The sequence below is a fragment of the Haliotis asinina genome, chromosome 7 (genome assembly GCF_037392515.1).
Source record: "Haliotis asinina isolate JCU_RB_2024 chromosome 7, JCU_Hal_asi_v2, whole genome shotgun sequence".
NCBI classification, from domain to species: Eukaryota; Metazoa; Mollusca; class Gastropoda; order Lepetellida; family Haliotidae; genus Haliotis; species Haliotis asinina.
This window is the reverse complement of record NC_090286.1, coordinates 35,531,341-35,554,681: the sequence shown is the minus strand read 5'-3', so window position 1 is coordinate 35,554,681 and position 23,341 is coordinate 35,531,341. Positions and strand designations below refer to the sequence as shown.

At 38.6% G+C, this 23,341-nt stretch overlaps 1 protein-coding gene across 4 annotated transcripts in view; it reads right to left on the bottom strand.

Annotated features, from left to right (window-relative positions):
- LOC137291783 (protein Hook homolog 3-like) overlaps positions 1-23,050 on the bottom strand; it is a 33,730-nt gene extending 10,680 nt beyond the window's left edge. For all 4 annotated transcript variants that reach the window (XM_067823309.1, XM_067823306.1, XM_067823307.1 and 1 more), the window contains exons 1-21: positions 22,889-23,050; positions 20,253-20,338; positions 17,414-17,486; positions 17,083-17,133; positions 14,907-14,958; positions 13,913-14,061; positions 13,047-13,103; positions 12,080-12,163; positions 11,484-11,578; positions 10,786-10,865; positions 10,148-10,212; positions 9,289-9,372; positions 7,954-7,996; positions 7,291-7,376; positions 6,624-6,788; positions 6,077-6,237; positions 5,638-5,778; positions 5,206-5,509; positions 4,262-4,369; positions 3,619-3,690; positions 2,861-2,997 (exon numbers count right to left, since the gene is read on the bottom strand). In XM_067823309.1, coding sequence (XP_067679410.1) covers positions 2,861-2,997; positions 3,619-3,690; positions 4,262-4,369; positions 5,206-5,509; positions 5,638-5,778; positions 6,077-6,237; positions 6,624-6,788; positions 7,291-7,376; positions 7,954-7,996; positions 9,289-9,372; positions 10,148-10,212; positions 10,786-10,865; positions 11,484-11,578; positions 12,080-12,163; positions 13,047-13,103; positions 13,913-14,061; positions 14,907-14,958; positions 17,083-17,133; positions 17,414-17,486; positions 20,253-20,338; positions 22,889-22,927 — 2,132 coding nt within the window. In that variant the 5' untranslated portion in view covers positions 22,928-23,050. The remainder of the gene's footprint in view (positions 1-2,860; positions 2,998-3,618; positions 3,691-4,261; positions 4,370-5,205; positions 5,510-5,637; positions 5,779-6,076; positions 6,238-6,623; positions 6,789-7,290; positions 7,377-7,953; positions 7,997-9,288; positions 9,373-10,147; positions 10,213-10,785; positions 10,866-11,483; positions 11,579-12,079; positions 12,164-13,046; positions 13,104-13,912; positions 14,062-14,906; positions 14,959-17,082; positions 17,134-17,413; positions 17,487-20,252; positions 20,339-22,888) is intronic.
- Positions 23,051-23,341: the final 291 nt, after the last annotated feature.

Here is a 23,341-nt window from a genome sequence, read left to right as displayed (position 1 = left end):
GTCTGCTGTATTGTTATGTTTGCATTCCCATATCACCCATGTGTCTCTTTTTTCATACATAATATCTGTGCAGGCTTTCACAGTCCTGGCTCTCTGTTATAGCTCTGGGCCCTTATTCTCGAAGCATACGTAGCCCTAAGAATTCTTAACTTCGATCGTAGCCAGTGTGTTAAGAATGGGCTTAAGAAGTTCGTAGCGCTACAAACATTTTGAGAATAGCTAGCCAGCTCTGTTGTTTTGCACTTTAAGCACTCTGTCACCTGTAATGAGGTCCTATAGGAAATACATGTGGTTTGAATCTGATGTCTTCCTGAAGAGGCCCATGATGATCAGCTTTGGCAAATTTGCCAATGGTTTACCAGGAAGCCAGGAAGGGTTGTTACACAAACTCTCTCTCCAAGCATCCTACAAAGCCCCCCAAATTAAAAATTAGGTGCTTGTCCTCATCATCTGCCTCAGCTGATGCAGGGGGTAAAGGGCTAATCTAGCTGATGCTACGCAAAATCTTTGCCTACCTCGCTTTTCTTCCAACAATCATGCTTTAAGAGCTGTTTATAGGACATTCAAGGAACACTTCCACAATGTTGGCCAACAACTCTGTGTAGTTATACACTCAGCATATTTATCTGGTCTCCGAAGGCAGCTCATTGACGTTGAACTGGGCAAGTATGAATTACCTTCCCACGTACTGCAACTAGTGCAAGGCAGCTAACACTAACAGAGGTGCACTCACATCTGGCACATGACTCCATCAGGAGTTGCAGGTAGCCAAAGTAATGTAAGTCCCCATGGTCCCAAGTACGGTGATCTAACTTCAGTTGTTGATGATCTGTTGATCATTTTTATGTAGTATCATCCTGATGGTTGAACTGTTTCAGATCTAATTACTAGTTTTAAATATTTATCAGTGATGATCTAGTTGTTTTACTGTCCTTCACTGACAGGTATTCATTATTTCAGTTTTAGTCATTACAAATCTGTACCTTGTTTTAGTCATGATAAGGCTGAAATATTGCCGATGTGTCTCAAAGTCACAACTCACACACTCACTCTACTATCCCAGAACGTCGAGCCACACCCAATCCCAGGATTCATTGGGTGGCTTGGCTGCTGTCAGAAATTGCCTCCAAGCGAGCGAAATCTCTACATCAGCTGCAGACACAATTCTGGCCTCGCGGGGGGATTCAACAAACGTTCAACGTGATGATAGATGGGCCTGTTATGGTGTGGACACGGAGGGATTCTTGATCCCTTTTCTTTTACTCTACTCCAAGTACTAGAGGGTCTACAGTCACTACTATAGTCCGACTTAGTCGCATCCTCTATTCGTGGCTACTCCATGGCTATCTCAGCATTCCACATATCTACCATTGGTGTTCTCATATGTCAACATCCTCTGGTGCACCACTTTTTAGCAGGTGCGGACAGAATCCGTCCGACTGTGTGGCAGATTAGTCCCATGTGGGACTTGTCAATCGTTTGTAATTGTGCTTGGCTGGTTCCCACCCATGTCAAATATTCAGGACTTACATTCTTTCCCCCAGAGTAATTCATCAATAGTTGTTATCTACTTATTCATGATTCCCATGACATTGTACTCACCAGCAGTCACAACTAGGAACAAAACGTTTGCACTGACAAAATGACTAGTTTATGTTCTTTAGGACCAGTAACTTTCTTGGAAGACTAGGCTGGGTGGTTTTCAAGATTTCTTGGTAATTAATTCTATACCTAGCAACTCTACCCCATCCTCATCCTACTCAAGTCCAAACTCGGTATCCTCCTTCACTACTGGAACATAACCACTTTGAAATGCCAAACTTCATCAATGCTCGCATATGTGTATATGAATGGTACATTCTATTTCAACAATAAGCTCCCAAAATATGACAGCCTTGTCATGTCACAACTATCTATTCATATGATATACAATGCAACATGATCTTCATAAAGGAAAAAGGATATGTATACTTAATTCATGGCAATTTTTCATGAATTCATATAATTCAGTTTCTGGGTCTCGCATCTGAAGAAAATATGCCTCATTACTTTATTTCCAAAAAAACTTGAAAAAATACACAATTAGAAAAGCCTAGAACAGAATTTAAGCCCACAACTTTGAACACTCCATAGTGTAAATAGAGTATGATTTAAATTATATTTTCACAGGTAAGTGAGACCATTTGCCAACAAACTCATTCAATTGCTGTTTTAAGCATTCAATGTTTGAAACATTACATAGCAGTAATACATATCAATACAGGATTAAAATATGAATCAATGCAGGTAAGTCAATAGGATATTATTGATGACTGGAATCATGACAACAGTATGATGCAAATAATATCCAGACAATCTAAAACACTAAAACATATCTACTTCCTACAAGATTCTAGATTCAAGAAACTAAACAGCCATGCATGTTGATGACCATGACAATGAGGGAGATCACTAAAAACAACATGCTGTCTACAAACAACATACAAACCAAAGGAGCAGGGTAGTAGAATTCTTTGCTCTGCGAGATTCTAGGTTAACAATACAGTCTAAGATACCACGCAATATCTGATCAGAAATAATAAATGAAAATTCCAAAAGCTTTGCTGATCAGTGAAACTAAAACACTGGTAGGTGTCGCATGTTGAAGGCCATTCACATATACATTAAAGGTTATTTATCAGCACACTTTGTTCCTGTCCAATACTGAGGTAGACGTCATTAAGCGTAAACTATCCCCCTGATCCTTCTTAAAACATTGTGACTATTTACCATGTGATACAAATGATATTTACATGACCATCACAGATAGGACAGTCTATATACAGGGAGTAATGGTTGGTCAATATGTGTGATATTTCACCTTGTAGAATTGGGACGGTTTGTGACTTGTGGCTGGCCCTGACGAGTGCGAGTCTGGCGCTGGCGTGCAAGGAATGACTGACCCAAAGAGCTGTTGACAAGTCTCTCTTCTGCTTCTTTCCTCTGGATTTGCATACCCTGGGAAAAAAAATAAAAACAATAATAACAATAAAAGCAACACTAATGATAATAAGACAACAGTCATCAGAAGAGGACAATTCCCCGTTACCCTACATGTTTGAAGGAACAAATCATCTGACAGTTACTTAAAATGTTTACACTAAGTCCAAATAATTTCCATGGAAGATATTGAAAGGTTTTCAAGGTCTGCTCCAGATGGAAACAAAGCCCACCTCTCCTTTTGGAGACTAAGTCCAAATTGTTTCCATGGAAATTGAAAAAAATAGAAATGACTACAATCCTTAAATAGCACAAGACACCACGTTAGATTCTGTTTAATATACATTGTATATTGAATATTGAATATTTTCCTAGTTATGCTCCAAAAACTAAATGACTGCAGACAGATAGACGGATGATGCATCCCCCACATTACATGCCAGAGTTGATAAGAAAATAAAATGATTTGCATAAACACAGTAAAAATGCCAACAATCACCTGACACATTTGATATCACTATATATTCCTGCTTCTGTGAATGGTTATTGCTAAACAAACCATCCAGAATCTTCAGTGAGACATTCCTACTGAAGGGCAATGATGATACAAGGAGAGGAAGCTGAGAAAGGAGCACTCACCAGATTGTACCAGGCAGAGACCATCAGTTTCTGTTCCTGGTCTCGAATGTTCCTTGTCTTTTCACTCTCCTTCTGCAAAACAATAAAGCAAGTTCTTTCACAATGGTGTGTTTTTGAGTGTAGGAGTTGAACCCCATTTTTGACAATATTAATGTGACACTCAACAGAAGACACAACACTTGGGATTCATACATTGCAGTTATACATTTTTAACACAATCCAAGAAGGCATGAACCAACATGCTACCTCATCTGTTCATTCCCAAAACAGGTATGGTTTAATTATTGTTCAACATCCTCCAAGTTCTGTGGCTAGTCAACTTGTTTTTACAAACCTCTACACGTTTTTTCAGTGCAGTTATTAAAAACGGTATCAAGCAAGTTCTTCACAACATTGTTGGTACCTATATCAAAATGTAGTACATATTGTAAGAAGAAGACTATCCATAGAAGTTGGTTTTCCTTCATCTTTACAACTTCTAAAACCCATGTCAAAGAATTCTCCTATAAAGTTCATCATATTTTGAAAGAACATTAGTACCATTTCTCTGCAGTCACTTCCCATATTATAACAAACCAGGAGAGTCAGTACAAGAACTATTCCAAACCCACGTCTCTGTCTTGATAAGCATGTTGCCACACACCTCCATCTGCGCTATCATCCTCTCCTTCTCTATCAGCTGGTTCCTCAGTAACTGAAGCTCTGGGGCATCACCATCCATCTTCTGCATACTGCTCATCTCCGACACAACCTGCACCAGACACACATATCAGTAACAAAGTAGACCAGTTTGTCTTGGCCATCATGTTCTGCCCTTCAGCAAGAGGCAATCAATCAATTATGAACCAGACAGCAGCAGTAATGATCAACTTTGCAGAATCAAAGAAGACCGGGCACTGTTCCTCAAAGCGATCATATTGCTATGACTGTCGTAAATCCATGTTAAAGTATGGGACTTACAATCATCTTAGCACCTTGCGAAATGAGGCCCTGGAGTTTCAAGACAGAGACTTGTCGCCATTTCACAGAGCAATGTTAGCACTATGACTACATAAGTAATACAACCTGTATTGTCTGTTGGCACTTACACAGGTACTGGTAAATATTCTTCCCTTGAGGGAGGGAGTGAACATGGTGTTATGTCACTCTTAGCAATATTCCAGCAGTATCAAAAATGGGTTTCATACATTGTACCTGTGTGGGGAATTGAACCCTGGTCTTTGGCGTGATGAGCAAACGCTTTAACCACTACATTCCCCCACCAACTCCTCTTCTTTGAAGTAATACAACGGAAAACCCTTGAAGATTTTCAGACTTTCTCCAGTCATGGTAGGACAGATAAATCTATGTACTGAGCAAAAATACTAACAGATCATTCATATTCATGTAGCATTTTTGCATTTAAGACTGAGCAGACAAGTTTATATCGCCAATAATATTCATGATATTTTTGTTTTAAGTAATGATGAATATACAATAATAATAGGAAATTGCTACAACCAAGAATCGCCCTGATGACAAGGTAATAAGCCAATTTCAAAGTTCAATGACATCTAGAATTTCCACTTCACAAAGGTTACTACTCACCTGTTTGGCCCTCTCAAGGTATCTGGTGTATCGTTCCTCCATCGTCTTCATGTCATCATCTTTTTTGTTGAGTTGTTCCTGAAGACTGAGGACCCTGTCGGCGCCAGCACTGACCTGGCCCTGCAGCTGTGCCAGTTCACGGTTCCGCTGGCCCAACTCCGTTGTCTGACTGTCCACCTTCTGCTCCAGCTCGTTAATCTTCTTGTGCAGCTGTATGACCTCAGTATTGGAAACACTAGACAGCTTGTTGTCCTGGAGGTCCTCAAGCTGGGCCTCAAGCTCCAGGATACGCTGGTTCCCTATCCTACAATGTCAGATCACATCAACTCAGATAACAGCGCAATACAACAGCAGTACATTTACAGTATATGTCAATAGGGACAATCAGTAAACTGGATGTTATTGTTTATTTAATTCACTTGTCATACACACCTGACTTCTGTCTCAAGCTCGTTCTTCCTTGCATTAGCATCATCAAGCATCGTCTGTATCAACTGCGTCTGCTCATCCTGTGTCCCTGCAGATCCCATTGTCAACATCTTGTTCTCATGCTCCAGGCGTAACAACTTTTCCCTGGAAATAATAATCAATTAGCACTGAATACAGTATGGTTTTACCCCGCTTTTCGCAATATTCCAGCAAAAATCACTGCGAGTGACACCAGAAATGGGCTTCACCTGAACTGAACTGAATTTTATTTACACTCCGGATATGTTCTGCAGCATTAGAGGTACAAGTTTACATAATAATGTACAAGTTATATACATGAATGAAAACTCAATATGTATGTTCATACAACACAATATATTTTTTCTATGAAAACACGACATTGCAGGAGGAAAACATCTTTGTAGCTTCAATACATTCTTACTTAATTTCTGGAGGTATTGATAGCATTTCCATGCGATGAGGCGTTGATGCCAAGTCTGGCAGTTCATTATTCCCAGCCACTATGTCTGGCACTTGGTACTGAGTTGTACATTTCAGCTCCTCGTTCATCTCCTTCAAGGAATCCCTCTCTGTGGCTATTCTCTGGTGAGAGTGAGAGTGACATTAGTTTTACACCCCTTGTAGCATTGTTCCAGCAATAACACAGCATGGGTTCAACAGTTTGGGCATTAATATACGCAACTGGGATGAGATAAAGTGTCAACCAAATAAGTGAGCCTGACTACAAGAGGTGGTATCACTGACAATTATAAGTGGGTGTTAATCAATTCCACCATCTATCCTGTATGGACATCTGAAAGTGATTCTCTGTTCGAACCTGTCATGAGTTCAGTACTGTCAGTCAAAAAATAATGTACTAAACTTAAAGGAAATGATTGGTATTAAACTTGCACATGCTATATGCCACTCTTAAATATGTAGAAGCTAAGACGGAGAATGTTCCATACAGACAATCGCAAACAACTCACGTCTCTCTCACTCTGCAGTGTCACCATCTTCTCCTGCACCCTCTTGAACTCAAACTCTGCCTTGTCAGCTCGCTTGATCTCATCGGCCAGCTTGCTCTGTAGCTCGTGGGTCTGTATCTTGTACATCTCGAGCTGCTGCTTCAGGGAGGACACTTTACGTGCGTCCTAACCGGCAAGCAACATAAACAATTTCCTTTAGCTCATACAGTGAGTGAGTGAGTTTAGTTTAGTTTTACTCTGCACTCGGCAATATTCCAGCTATATGGCAGCAAACAAGTCAGGTCCAGACAATCCAGTGATCAATAGCATGCAAATCAATCTACTTAAATAGGATACATTAGAGGATACATTACACAGATTAGACAACAAGAGTTATGTCCCCTTGTTTCTATCATTTGGGCTTTGTGATCATGGACAAATCTGGACTTTCAACCATGTCATGACTAATACAGACCATATGTTAATAACAGATAATGTTACAGCATAAAATCTCTTAACAAAGGATAGTAAAACCAGAATATCACAATTCAAGATTTAAATGCAACTTTAAAATGATGTCACTGTTTGGACAATACAATATATACATGGGCAATACATTGCTAGCAACTGAAGGTACTTGTGAGATTGAAGCAGATAAGTCTTTTGTTTCATAGTGACTGTGACCCACCTCTTGTAGTTCTAAATGTTCTTGCATATATTTAGTATTTTTCTCTTCTAACATTTTTATCTGTCCTCGTAAGTCACTCATGTCCTCTGCAAGAACAAGAAAGTCACAAATTATAAAAACACATCATGGAGTGAGAGAGTTTAGTTTTGACATCACTGTTAGCAATACTGTATTGAGTGAGTGAGTGAAGGTTTACGCAGCACTCGGCAATAGTCAATCTGTATGGTGGCCATCTGTAAATGATCAAGTCTGGACCAGACAATCCAGTGATCAAAAGCACGAGCATCGATCTGTGTAACTGGGAACCAAGTCAGCGAGGGTGACCACCTGATCCTGTTAGTCACCTCTTACAACAAGCATAGTCGCCTTTTGTGGCAAGCATGGGTTGCTGAAGACATATTCTACCCCAGATCTTCACGAGTCCCATATCTAGGAACACACTAAACAACGTGTACACAAAACATCATATTAAAACTGCTGTAAGTCTATACTAATCAGCGGGAGTTATGATCAACAACACCTTTGTGAAACCTGAACCTGTTTACTAAAGTTAACACATACAAAAAACATTACAACATTACCATAAAAGATAAAATGACCAAAGACAATTTTTTAACAAACAGCATTTTGATAACAGTTTTATATAATGAAATGAATTCTCACCCAATTTCTTTTTATAGGACTCAATCGTCGATTCATATTTGGCCTGAAAGAAGATGAACATTATCAAAGCATCTGCAGCACTTCTCTGCTACAGGAAAAGACTAATAAGATACAGCAAGAGAAAGTCTCTCCTTTAGGCAGAAACTACCTGTAACTACACAATATGTAGTTTTCTGATAAAAATTGATATTTTATACTTATCCGAAATCATGCATATTACATTTGTCACCTTCTTCTATCCAAACATAGTGGTACACTTGAATCCCTTGAAGTTCCCTTCCTTGAAGAGGACATAAACTCAACCCTCATCCACGGGTAGCTTCCGTTTGGTCCATGCCTTAGCGTGCAAATGTAGAATGCTACTGTAGAGTTGCCAGTGTGAACTCTGACCTTGGCATTCTTGAGAAGGCATGACCAGTTGCATGATCACTGCTTTCATCTCTAAGAGACTGATGTATAGAGCTTGATCTTGTCTCAACCTCTTCCCCGAAACTACTTCGTTGTTGAGGTGTGTGCTCTATCCTTTGGAGATGCTTGTGCATACAGATGAACGCTGCTGTCCTGCTCTGTTAGGTAGGTAAGGTAAGAAAATACTCTGTATCTAGTTGCAATCTTGCAAAGATGACACCATCTTCTTCATGCAGGATAACTTCATGTAATCTGTCTGCCATGTATGAGCGTGGCATTTGCAACAGCCTGTGTGATGAGGATCCAACATCGGTGGTTTCTCGGACATTATCCGACAGCCACACAGTGATCCAACATAGCAAACATCTAAGTTATGATATGTTTCTTGGACACGTCTGGGACGAAGCATTTCAAGAACGACAGGGGTGCTGTCTACACCTCTCTGAAGCAGCAATTTCATGGAACCTCCATCGTGGAACATGCCTTCATGGAACCTGAATATGTAGAACTTGCTTCAGTCATGGAACCTGTGTTCCTGGCTTCCTTGAGAGTTCTTGAGACATATTTTTCCTCTCCAAGAGATCATGCACTCATGCATGGGTGACTGTTGCAGTTGAATGATCTTGATCTGGCCATGCTTGCATTTGTGGCAGACTGTAAACTTCTGCTTGCATGAATGTTGATTTTACGTCCTCTTCAGTGAAGGGAACTTCAGGGGATTTAAATGTTCCACTATGTTCGGCCAGAACAAGGAGACAAGCATAATAAGCATCAGTCAGGGTAAAGAAGCATGTATATTTTTGAAAAAACAAATGTCTGTATACACATATCAACCTTTTAGATATTGTTTTCTAAATTAATTACAAAACATTTCATAATGTCTCAAATACGGAGAGGTATCATGGTTGAGTTGTTAGGTGCTCTCACCACTTGTTCTGATGTATGTCTAAGGATATCCAGTTCATCTTTCAATGACCTGGCTTCATCCGCTAGTGCTGACAACTCGGCATTCTGAAATGAAAGCAACAATCATATTTACCCATCAATTAGTCAGATACGTTGCTGGACTGGGTGTCACATTTGATGAGAATATGCGAACATACTGACATCATACTGGCTCAAACAGATGTAAATAAGGGCATCTACAATGTGACAGACAGCGGACAAAGGGAGATAGCCTGTGTGTGAACACTCATTCAGTACCTCATAGACTCAACACAGCAGTACAATCAGCACACAGTGAAAGTTATTTTCTGTCACATGTATAAGAAAATATTCTGTAAGCAGGTAGGTTTTGGTCATGGCTGGCAAGTTTTATATCTAACCAGCTTTGTGTTCTGGCTGAAAGTGTTGGGAGTGTCACACCCTGATATCAATACTGGTCAACACATTTACAACTAAGCACACTATCTGTCTGAAATAGGAAAAAGTGAGTGAGTGAGTTTAGTTTTACACTGCGCTCAGCAATTTTCCAGCTATATGACGCCTGTCTGTAAATAATCGAGTCTGGACCAGACAATCCAGTGATCAACATCAGCATCGATCTGCGCAATTGGAAATCGATGACATGTCAACCAAGTCAGCGAGTCTGACCACCCGATCCCATAAGTCGCCTCTTACAACAAGCATAGTCGCCTTTCATGGCAAGCATGGGTTGCTGAAGACAAATTCTACCCCGAGACATTCACGGGTCAAATAGCAAAGAAATGAAATGAAAATAAAAAAAACCCCTACATAACACATCTATGTATGGCAATATTTCAACAGTGCCTGAGGAATGCATTACCTTTTCTTTCTGTTCTATAAGTTCTTTCGAAGCAACGTCAAATTTGATTCTGTAATCATCCTTGCCTGCAATAACACATCAGATATAGTGACTACGATATCCAGTACAACAGTATTATTGACAAGATAACTACAAGGGCGTTGCAATATACGTTTTGCAATATTCATAAAAGAGTCCATATAAAAGAGAAATGATAAATGTTAAGTACATCAATGTTTATATAAAATTATCCCACATTATATTTCAATCACACAATTTTGACAATTTTTTTAAATATGCAATTTTATACAAATGAATTGGAGTTAAAGCTACAAAGCTCTTAAAAGATCACTCATGCTTACAGCTGTTCTAGTGATCATCGTTATACAAAGCCTCAATGTTTCAATTGCCAATTTCTGGCATGTCGTAAGGGATAATAAGTCTTTTATTGTATTAATAGGCAGCTGAAGTGAGTGCATATGCCCCAATATATTATAGACCATAATCTTGTCAAAAAAGCGTGACACTGGGCCTTTAACATATACTAATGACACCTTTAGCACTAAGTTTGGTTTGTACAAGGCAGCCCAGCATATAAATCAAAGTAAGGTAACATTTGACATTTTCCTATTCATTTGACAGATAAGCACAAACGGTACCTGTCTCCAGCTTATACACTTCCTCCTGTAGTTTCTCTATCTGACTAGACAGGTGGTGGTACCGCTTACCAGCAGGGGTGCTGCATAAAACACGCACTTGTCATTACAATACCACCAGGGAAATCGAGACTGTCTCAACAATCTTATATACTTTCACATTTCTGAAACTTGAATCTAATACTTACACAGACAATTCAGTCATAAAGAATTTTTTTTTAAATGTTCAAAGGAAACAATGTACACAAAAGTTTCGATGATTGTAATAAATATGCCATTTTATTTAACATGTTTAAATATACATCCAACATAACACGTAATTCAGTTCATTCATCATGGAAGGATGAAATACTGTTATAACATTATTAAAAGAAGGAGTAGAATATGACAGTAGTAAGTTTTGTTTACACCACTTTTAGCAATATTCCAGCAATATCACAGCTGGGGACACCAGAAATGGGTTCACATATTGTACCAATGTGGGGACTCAAACCAAGGTCTTCGGTGTGACAAGTGAACACTTTAACCACTAGGCTACCCCACCAACCGTATGACAGTAAGGAGTACAAAGAGAAAGCAACTGCTTAACAAACACATACCTGTATTTTTACAAATAAATATTAGACATCATTCTCAATCAAAACAGTTCAAAGTTATACAGCATGTTCCGTGATGTTGGAGGGCAATGAATGAAAACTCACCTTGGATCATCCATACTCTCAGCTTGATGGAGTCTCTCCAGAAGTCTCTCATTCTCCACACTGAACATTGACTTCTCCTCTGACAGTGATGCCACCTGGAGGACAGAACAGAAACTAACATAGCAAGGGGCCACAATGCTGACTCCTAGTTCTGATCTGTCAAACATGTACAGTCAAACCCCATTTATCCAGACATTTGCATTACACTCGGAAATCATCTGGATAGCAAGGCTTCCACTTAACTTGATCAAACAGGCAAAACATATTTAAAATGTACACTGAAATGTATTTATGTATGTATATCAATAAAGCAACAGTCAATAGAAAAATCAATTAATCATAACATACAAATGTACCAATAAACTTTCTCTGCAAGCGATATAATTGCTAAAAACTGTCCAGAGTTTCCAGATATAGGGGGTCTGAGTAAAAGGGATTCCATTGTAAATACCTTCTGTATTTAATATAGGAACATCATATTGTCCTCTAAACGTTGTTGCAGCCTGATTAATTTGAATATTCTGCCGAACACATTCAAAGATTATATGTTCAAACCTATGAAAAAATATATGTCCACTTAACAACACAGCTCTGACCTGCATATCAAGTTCGTGACATCGCTGCAAGAGCTCTTCTTTTGCTTCTAAGGCACTGTTCAATTCTTCCACTGTCTTCTTCAGCTGCAACATATGCATCATCACACTTTCACAACGCAAAATCATCTGTTCTTGATTGTTATCAAACAGATATTTCAGCTTCCTTTAGAAAGTGGTCATTTTCAAACAGCTGTCTGTCAAAAAGGTGAAAACAGATGCTGTGATATATCATCACTGGTATCCTGACTAGTATCAGTGAGCAGTGAGAATGGTTATTTGGGGTTTTTTCTGAGTGAGTGAGTGAGTGAGTGAGTGAGTGAGTGAGTGAGTGAGTGAGTGAGTGAGTGAGTGAGTGAGTGAGTGAGTGAGTGAGTGAGTGAGTGAGTGAGTGAGTGAGTGAGTTTAGTTTTACACCACACTCAGCAATATTCCAGCCATATGGCAGCGGTCTGTAAATAATTGGGTTTGGACCAGACAATCCAGTTATCAACAGCATGAGCATCCATCTGCACAATTAGGAACCAATGACATGTCAACCAAGTCAGCTAGCCTGACCACCCAATCCTGTTAGTTGCCTTTCACGACAAGCATAGTCACCTTTTATGGCAAGGATGTGTTGCTATTCTACCCCAGACCTTTACGTGTCTTTTTGTCTTAAACAATGTAAGATACATATAAGCAGCTTTACATTTGCTTCCTCCAATTATCTTCTTAGGTCGGGTTTGCACAGTCGAAATTCTGATAAATAATTTCAGCAGCAAAAGCATGACCAATATGACTTTGTTATAAAGAACACAAACTAAATCTACCATCATTGATAAACCAATAGAGTGCTTATTGACAGCACCATCAGTTGCCTGCATTTGCATATTTCCCCTAGCTAATATCATCCACAGAACAAACGAAAAAGGTGACAAACACAACGTGTCATCCAGAGAGTCACCGTCGGCACATATGCTTTGCTTACCTGTTCTGCCATTTCAGACTCTGAGTCACCAGCAGAGGCTATTTCCTTCGTCATCAGCTGAAAAAAAACAACAAAATATCCACTCAAGATTTGAATGTTAGTAACTGTTTGTGTAGAAAGAAACACTAGAGCCACTATACAAGAGGTAAAATATACATATTTAAGTAATATTAAAAAATTCTGCATCTGAGCTTGTAAAAAATGCACTGCCTACAATATAAATGCACATGCTCAATATAAATGAACAATGTTATGTTCCACCACCAAGCACCTTTGCTGTTTAATGTTCAGTATTACAACACATGGTATATAACCAAATCTACTTATCTAGATCTGGAACACTCAAGCTTGAAAGGAAGATCATCGTCCCACACCAATGTAGTGAGATGATGAGGTCCTATCACACCAATCAACTGATCAGGTTCTACCTCCTGATTGGCGTTCATGATCACCTACCCACATCAAGCTAATACAATGACACATGAAGTGATGAGGTCCTACCTCCTGAATGGCGTTCATGATCACCAACCGATATCAAGCTAATACAATGACACATGAAGTGATGAGGTCCTCCCTCCTGATTGGCGTTCATGATCACCAATCCAAATCAAGCTAATACAATGACACATGAAGTGATGAGGTCCTACCTCCTGAATGGCGTTCATGATCACCAACTCACATCAAGCTAATACAATGACACATGAAGTGATGAGGTCCTACCTCCTGAATGGCGTTCATGATCACCAATCCACATCAAGCTAATACAATGACACATGAAGTGATGACGTCCTACCTCCTGAATGGCGTTCATGATCACCAACCCACATCAAGCTAATACAATGACACATGAAGTGATGAGGTCCTACCTCCTGAATGGCGTTCATGATCATCTGCTGCACTGACTCCTCCATGGCCATAATACGCTGGATGTACTCATGCTTCTCCTCACAGTTGACAGCACAACCCAGGATCAGCTGCAGCAACCGCCCCAGCTCAGATGCATTGTTGTGTTCACCTGGGCATGGCAACAGTTCTAGCATCATTTGTACACTACTCTTTGACTCTAGCAATGCAGTTCAGGTTTAATAGTAAACATGTAAAGTCTTCATTCAAGGGTAACCACTTTGTGCTTTGAAGTTTTAAAAATTCTATGTTGTTGTGGGAGGTTTTGAATCAGGAAAATGTTTGGCTCAAATCTATTTGCAAAACATCAATACTGAAAATACAGTTTTCATGGCCATTGGAAGTGAAGGCAATCATACTGAGTGAGTTTAGTTTTACGCCACATTCAGCAATATTCCAGCAATATGGTGGCGGTCTGTAAATAATCGAGTCTGGGGCTGACAATCCTGTGATCAACAGCATGAGCATAGATCTGCACAACTGGGAACAAAGTCAGCAAATCTAACAGCAGGAATTGACTTCAGGAACCAATATATTGCAACATCTTAGTGACAAGATGTAGGTACATGGAACCTGTTCAATAGCACGAATTTCCTTGAGAAAATAGTTCAATATCTGAATGAGAAGAAATAATAAACCAAACATCCTCTATGGCAAGAATTTTTACTGGAACCGGAGACATTGATAAGTCAGGGCCAGTAACCAGCCATGTACTCAGTGCCTCAGGTCACCTGACCATCTCTAGTGACAGGCATGAACCCATTTGCCAGTGAACACCCTGGGGGAATCAATGACATGAATTTCATTCCTTCCTGAACCACCTTGACCAAGCTACATTAGGGGAATGACAAAAACAAATCTATAACCTGTGGAACTTTTTATCCTATTTCACCGCAAAATATTGATTTTTAGTAAGGTGAGCACACAGAATATTGTATATAAGCAAATATCTCTCACCTATAGCATTTATATCAGGCATCTGGAAACCTTGAATCTGTATACCAAGGACCTGCATAAGGGCAAGGATAACAGAATGAGATCAGTATAACAAAGGGATAAAGTGAAGTGGACAATTGCTTTATTACTTATAATACAGTATGGTTCAAAATTATTGAGAATAGCTAAAGCATTTCATATTATTAAACGAGAACAAATCAGATAAAATTGAATGTATTGTGAAAGTAAACTGACCTTTTCATGTTGTGTAGGTAACAATTTAATATTTTATCAAGTCTCCTTGAGCTTCACGGCACAGTCTAAGACGGGTAGGCATACTTCCTATCAGAGAGGTTAGTGTCTCGTGAGTTATGCTGTCCCAGTATCGGACCACTTCTCTCTTCATGTCTTCAATTTTTGTCAACCCCTTTTGATTCACACATTCCTTCATCATCCCCCAAATGTTCCCAATGGGATTTAAGTCAGGACTATATGCTGGAAATGGTAATGCAGTCACATTTTTCTCCTGAAACCACTGCTTGGCATGTTTTGCGGTGTGTTTAGGATCATTATCTTGCTGCAAAATCCAGTCATTTCCATAAAACACATGTGCACTTGGAAGGAGAAAATTATCTAATATGTTAGTGTAGCGTTGACTTGTCAGATTTCCCTCAAACACACACAGCGGGGTCGTTCCTAATAAGGAGATCCCTCCCCATACATGAACCTTTGGGCTGTATTTAGGTCGTCGATACAACGGTGCTGACGCAGACTTTGTCCATATTTTCACATTATTGGGATATACCCATATTGAGCTTTCATCAGTAAAAATCACATTTTCCCAGTCAAAGTTTTCATGTGCCAAACACCACTCAACACGCCTGTCTTTATGTTCTTGTTTCATGAGAGGAGAAGGAATTCCAGTCTTTTTCTCCCATCCAAGATCAATCAAATTTCTTCTAACTGTAGATTTTGATACAACTGTTGATCCCCTTTCTATCATTTCATACCTGATGTTGGAGATGCTTGCCCTTTGCTTTTTAGACGCTAAAATTCCCAGCCGGACGCGATATGAGAAGTCCAATTTTCTGGGTCTCCCTGCTCCTTTCTGGTGCCCAAAATCCTTTCCCTCTTTAAAATTCTTCCTAATCCTATACACAGTAGAAAGAGGAGTTCCTGTTCTCTCTGCCAATGTATTTACATCATCAATTCCTTGATTACACAACTCAAAAATCAACCTCCTTTTATCTTCAGCAGATATTGTTGACAGTGCTGAGGAAAATGACGTCTGCTACAAATTCAGGGGAGGTAACTCTAATTTTATTATACTCAGTAGGCCAAGATGAGTTACCTCCCTTATACCATTACTTAGTTTTAAGTATCAGTGAATCAGTTGAGGTGTTAGGATAGCTCAAAGTAAGAAGAAAAATTCTCAATAATTATGAACCAGACTATATATAGCAGTTATGCATTCAAACCAACCTACGTACATATGCAACCAAGTGCACCTTTCATGTCATCAAGCATGATGCTTACCTTCAGTACTGCAGAAATATGAGTATCACTGAATGATATTTTCTCTATAATCATTATCAACATAAACAAAAATCCTTTTTTGTTCTTCTAATATTATTATGAATACGATCAACATACTGTAGCCGTCATTCATTTTTCAAGAAATACCTACAGCTCTACCTGACCATCTTAGCAAAAAAACAGACAAGTCATAAGTCATTCACCAAGAAAGTACTTCAAATCCCTATGTCTTCCATTATTCAGGGATTGGGACAGGCAGGGGCCATGGGACATTTTGCTCATTAGGATGAAAAATGCCACATCAAAATTTTGAACTTTACAATTAATAAAAGGGCAGTGGTCCCTTCTAAATTCAGAAAATGGCTAATAATACTGAAAATGGCCCACTGTGAAGTTTTCTATCCCAGTCCCTGAAAATTATCAGTTTTTGTAACCAGTTATCGGTATTTCTTTTCACATCATATTTAATCACCTCATCAATCTGCAATGGCCTGAAAACTGAACAGATCATCATATGAAGAGAACCATAACTTCAGCCATCATTATTAATTTGACACACTGTCAGTAGACATCATCAGATACTGCAAATACATGTTTCTTGTACACTTTTAATCCACAATCTAATGAATATGCTAAAGAATGGATACTTATTTTCACCAACCTCGAGATTATATTCCAGAATTCCTTTCAATATTTTCTTCAAGTTGCTGACCTGAAAGTAATAATTCAAATATGAGATTTGGCCAAGTTGAAAAATTGTCCATAACTATGGCACTAGTGCTACAGCTGATAATGAACATATGATGAACATGGGTGCCATTAGTGCTTTCTCTTTGCTAGGCTAGAGCAAGACTCACATCAAATACTTTCCTGTTTGCTTGTCCTTTGTTCATATGGGCATGGTCCTTGTTCCTGTCTACATGTCCTTTGTTCGTGCCATGAAGAGGACTTGTTTGCTAATTACTGACTATCATTTCTATACAATGACTGACCTTTATCCTCCAGTTTAGAGTGTCATCTCTCTTCATTTTAGACATCCAGGAATCATTGAAGTAATCTGGAGCTCTGAAAAACATAAAGAATCAAAGCACATTGCAATGAGTAGGAACCATTCATCTGCGAAGCATACATTACAATCCCCCATACATGAGGTCATCTGCTTGTGCTTTGCCTCAACATTTTATTATTAGTAGTTATTATTAGATGCATGTATTTACATATGACATATATCCATGCAACTATCGCTTGCTCATGCTGCTGGTATTTGTTTCCTTTGGTCACAGAATGTCAGTCTAAGCATCACATCGTATTATCAATTGCCACTCCCTGGGGAGGTTACAACTCTCGCTGCCACTAGGAACACTCATCCCAACAAGCTACCCACTTCACAGTTAGGTGGGCTTGGACATAGTCACAGTACTCCGACCTAGTTTACTGCACATCAGTGAACCTGCAACTAGGTGTTGCACATATTCATATTCATCCATCTGGTCATATACCAACAGATTCATAGGTTCTTCTAAGTGCACAGGGTTGTGTACTGCACATTAGGGGTGGTGACAACATTGAAAGAATCTGCTTACAAAGTTGACTCCAAGGTTTTTACACCCTGTCATAGGTGGCCTTTATCTCAACCATGTCAACACCTCAACCTCGCTGGATTACTAGCCTGGCACTTTTGATATCACCATGGTCCCAGACAGTTCTGGTATTGAGAGCTTTCTATTTCGTCAGTGTTCAGGGTAATCAATGAGTTTACCAGTATTTACCAGGTGAGACAAGAAAACTATACGCATTGTGATATGCTGATCGTGAACTGGTATTTTGACAATGACATGCTCTTGGCAAACTTTGTAACACTCAGAAATATCCGGATATTTCTCTCTCTCTCTCTCTCTCTCTCTCTCTCTCTCTCTCTCTCTCTCTCTCTCTCTCTCTCTGTGTGTGTTGAGAGTGAAGAAACTAACAACCACCCTGTTGTTCCGTTTCTTGTTTCATTTATGCCTATTATTACTTATATTTTCTTCATGTCCTGATTACAAGTTTTTATTAACATTTAATCAAGCATAGTGATTTTGTTGTGTTAGTGCTTCATAAGTCATGCACTAACTCACTTATAAATAGCTTTTTGCTACAAAAAAACCCTTCTTGCGATATATTGCAACATATGTCACAATATATGTTCTTGTTCTTTTCATAATAATGCTAACCTTGTACACACATCAGAACACATTCATCATGTTCATGATAATTTCAAACCTTAACTGTCTTCAACACATGCTTTCAATTTGTCAGACTAGTACAGTGTCATACATCACCATAATCATCACCACAACTTGAGATAAAAAAAAACTGAGCCTTTACGAAAGTCAAAGGTTCCTTTGAATAAGGTAATGTTAGTGCAACAACTGTCATAAGTCTATATTAATAAATATGAGTAATGAGCACCATAACACTAAGGTCATTTCATTCAACAACTCCCAGGACAGGGACAAACCTTTAGGAAGCTTTTGTTAGTGGGCCAGTTTTCATTTGCATGATGGAAATATATGATCTTTGCCGACCTACTTTAACAACCAATGAGAAACAAGCCCGGGTGTCACGAGATAGTTCATTCACATATCAGAATTACACAATCTTTGCGAACATGATGACTTCATGATGCATTCATGAAATAATTGTTGCGCCTGATAACAATAATTTACAGGAAGTGCAGTAACTGGAGAAAGCTTTGTGGATCATTGCAAACTCTTTTATATTAAAAGCTTGACTGATAAGTATTTCTAAAAAGTAATTTTGAATTTTTGACACTCAGAAAATCGCAGTATTGATATAACCGTAATGCTGTAATTAGAACGTAAAAATGGCAACAATTACAGAGAAATCGTAAGGGTAGGCACCTCTGACTTAGGCCACACTTGTATGTTTTCGATGCAGCGTTTCCAGATATTTTGTGTCAATATGACACAACCCAAATTTCTGTTAGCAGTATTGTTGAGAATTGGAAACCAAATCCACTGTCGATTATCAGACGACTTGTGGTGAATGATTATCGATTATAATCGAAATATATACATTTCTAACACACATTTTTTCCAACTAATGTTAATGTAATTACTTTGATTATTTATACAGCAAATATTTATCACTATATCTCATTAAGTTCACAACAGATGTAAAATTTATTCAAAGTCAGTTTACAGTAATTTTTACCATAGTGATAAACACAAAACTATAAATACAATGCACATCGCTAAACACTGTTGATCGTAAATATTCATCAAATTTAATGGTTAGTTTACTTCATCCAAATGCGTTTTACTAAAACACCAAAATTCCAACTATCAAAATATGTTCTTTACGATCAATAGCTATTTTTAATACTTCTTTCACTAGATTTTTTATCAGCGGAACGCCATTAGTCAGCAGCAATTCATATTTTAGTGTGGAAATGCAGCAGAAACACATCCTAGATTTATCCCCGCAGGAACATGTAATGGAATGAGTGACAGCAATCAAACTTATGCATGAACATCAAGGGGCCTCCATAAATTGCCTGCCCAAGAACACATCATTATCTAAACCATTCACATAACTGAATAGGGATAACACATACATAATATATGAGTGTAATGAGCCATCCTGAAAAACCAGAATTTGTACTGGCCCTCAAGTTATTTTTGAAGATTAGATATAATGCCTCAGGCTACTGCCTGTCTGCACCTGACGGATGTGTGGATCTGTGACTTCAAGCACTATTACCACAAACCTAATGAACACATGACCCTATTCTCACAATGCTGATTGAGAATAACCTGCAAGATAACTCACATTTGTTGAAGTACTTGTGCCATGGCTATTCCATTACTGAGCTCATCAGCTGTGTTGCATGGTCCATCTATATTGAAAGTCTTCAGCTGAAACATAAACAGGTAAAATCAGATAAAGTCAGAAATAACATATGTATCACCAAGTGCAACTCCACACACCATGCTGTAATAGCAATTCAGTCAGTTTGTTATTAACAATAACATACATGTATTTGGCACTTATCAAAGTTGTCACTGTCAGTGTTTCATAATCAGATATAGTCAAAACAATAATATATTAAACACAATTGTATGTTCCTAACAGTAATAGTTCAAAAGAAATCAAAATATTCAATCATAAAGATCACATGTAATGCAAAACACAACTTTGCAGATTCTGATACTTTTCGGTATGGACTTACAGAAACAAATTACCAAGAATGAAAATTCAATAAATAAAGTTGAACAATAACACGATGAAAAAAAACAACCCGCAAGATTGCAGGTCAAATGATTCACTAATTTTTCCCGAGCACTGGGTGAAAACGTGGTCTCACCAGCTGTCATTCACTGGGCCCATAGTGTTTACACAGTGATTGGATTTGCACGGCCAATACGGGGTAGGTGACCCGTATAAACACAGCAAGTGATGCATGCAAGGATTATCGCTACAATCGAAGTTGGAGAACAAGGGATACTTATTGTGGCTACAAGCATCTTGGGTCTGCAGTAATAAATATACACTGGTCCCATACATGCAGATTTGCAAGCCAAGTTGTAGCATCAGGAATACTAATTTCATTGCTAAAAATTGCTCAGCTTGACCACTGAAATGTTTCAATAGATGCCTATGGAAACATAGAAAAATATGTTGATTGTGACAAGCTGCCTCTGTCACTGACAAAACTCAATGTCTGTTTTATTGACACATTTGTGTCTGTCTGAATGCCTAATAATGACATTATGCAATACACATCTTCAATCATTGACCACATGCAATTTGAACATTAAGACATATCCATCTAAACACCACAAACAGAAAAATTCATTATGTCCCGTGCACCTGGGTTCTGTCCCTGTCACATTATGTAATTACACAGACAGGCAGGTTTGATACTTGTACACGACATGTTATTATATCTGTGGGTTGCAAACAAACTGCATCCATTTTTCATATATGACTGGACCAGACGGAAACCAGTACAAACATCGTCAGTTTCAAGTTCTGTTATGTATTTGGACAAACGACAGTTTCCAGCCATGCATTAGTTCACCATCTCAGTAATTGTTCATTGGATCAAACAGAAATACAGAGAGCATGTATTTACAAAAACCTACAAAATCTCTATACTGTCGTGCCCTGTTTATCCGAACACTTGTGTTTTTATTGAAATTGTCCGAATAAGCAAATTTTCAGATATCTGAACCATGGGCCATATGTACAAAGAAACAAACATAGTAAGCATCAGCAAATGAACCAGCCAATGAAAAGTCTAAGTTACACTTAAGCGCACACCTACCTACTCTGACCATTTTAGGTCTCTCGGGTGCTTTGTTTCAAGGGAACTAAACCAAATACAAAAAGTACAAAATATTGCACTTTTGATTCACAATAATTTTGTTTAGTTACTTTTCACAATCAGCAAAGTATATTATATGTCATGAATAAATGACAATTGTGTTTTAATAATGTCTGGCTTTTTTTGTTGCATGTGACCTTTAAAGCAATGGAAGAAAAACAGATCCATCAAACCGCCTGAGATGGGCCATATTTTGATGGATGGTTTGCAGCTAAATTTGCAGCTAGCCAACCAAATGGTCTGGTCATATGTTTAGATGTTTGATTCATCCGAGTAAATTCACCGTATCTTGGTGTCTTGTCTGGTTAAATCCATTTGGGGTTGGTACAAATTTGAAGATACCAGCCCTAATGTCTGGCTGGGTTTGGCTTATCTCATACACAGCTTGGTCACACATCACTATTCAGAGCACCTTTCGAAATCACAGAATACAGCATCACAACTTCCCGTAAGGACGTTAAGGCTAGGTTGACCTAAACTAACCTAGCCCTAACACACCCTAATCCTAACCCTAACATAACCCTAATCACCTAAAATTACGTAAAAGAGCATTATGATGTGTTTGTTAAGTTTGTGGTACTATATTCTAAAGGTAGGCCCACTATTCATTCTGTGATACATAAATCAGTTTTAATTTCCTTCATACACCAACATCATTTCAGTATGATGTGTATTCAGTGTAAACATGATGAGAAAGAAAAAAAAAACACAATGGGTTCGGCTTTTTTTCATTTCAGAATTGATTGATATTTACTGTTTGCCTGTCTTGCTATAAAATATGGCAGCCCCCAATGCTTGGCATGTCAAAATTCTAACATTTACTCAGTGAGGTAATGGCTCGTCAAATATTCCGGCACTTATGATTATGACCGTCTCGTGGCACATATGCAGGCAGGGGCAAAACGAATAGGATTCTCAATATGTATCTAAATAGGCATGTCATTTGTTGCACAAGGGGTTTGGTGCATGGTGAACTTTAAAGACACCAAGGAAAGTAAGTGCTAGTCCACTCCCATCATCTGTTTCGAATCAGGTCAGAGTTTGGACGACCTTCCACTTCGTCTAGAATCAAACTTACCCATGTGATAAGACTGGCACAAAGTTTGTCTCTATCCATTTTCGAGAAAATCAAATCAAACAAACTCCGACGAAAATAAAGTGATTAATCAGCCCATGAAGAAAATATTGTTTGATCTTGGTATTTCCATTGGTTAACAGGGGTCGCAACTCGCAATCTGCTTCCGGTTATACGCTACTGTGAACAACTACTTATATATTCATGTCCTCTCAATGCATCGTCTGTTGGTAATAATAAATGAGCTTACTTGTGAAACTATTTTTGCTTCAAGAGAGAACAAAACCACGACCTGAAGTAGTGCAAAATGTCTAAATTGACAATGGTTTGGCCTGGTTGGTGATAACAGTAATCGGATCACCATATTTTGTTCTAATGCGAGGCAAGGCAAAAAACTCTGCCTTCAAGATCAAAGTAACAGTACACATGCATGACAATATTACATGGAAAGGCAAT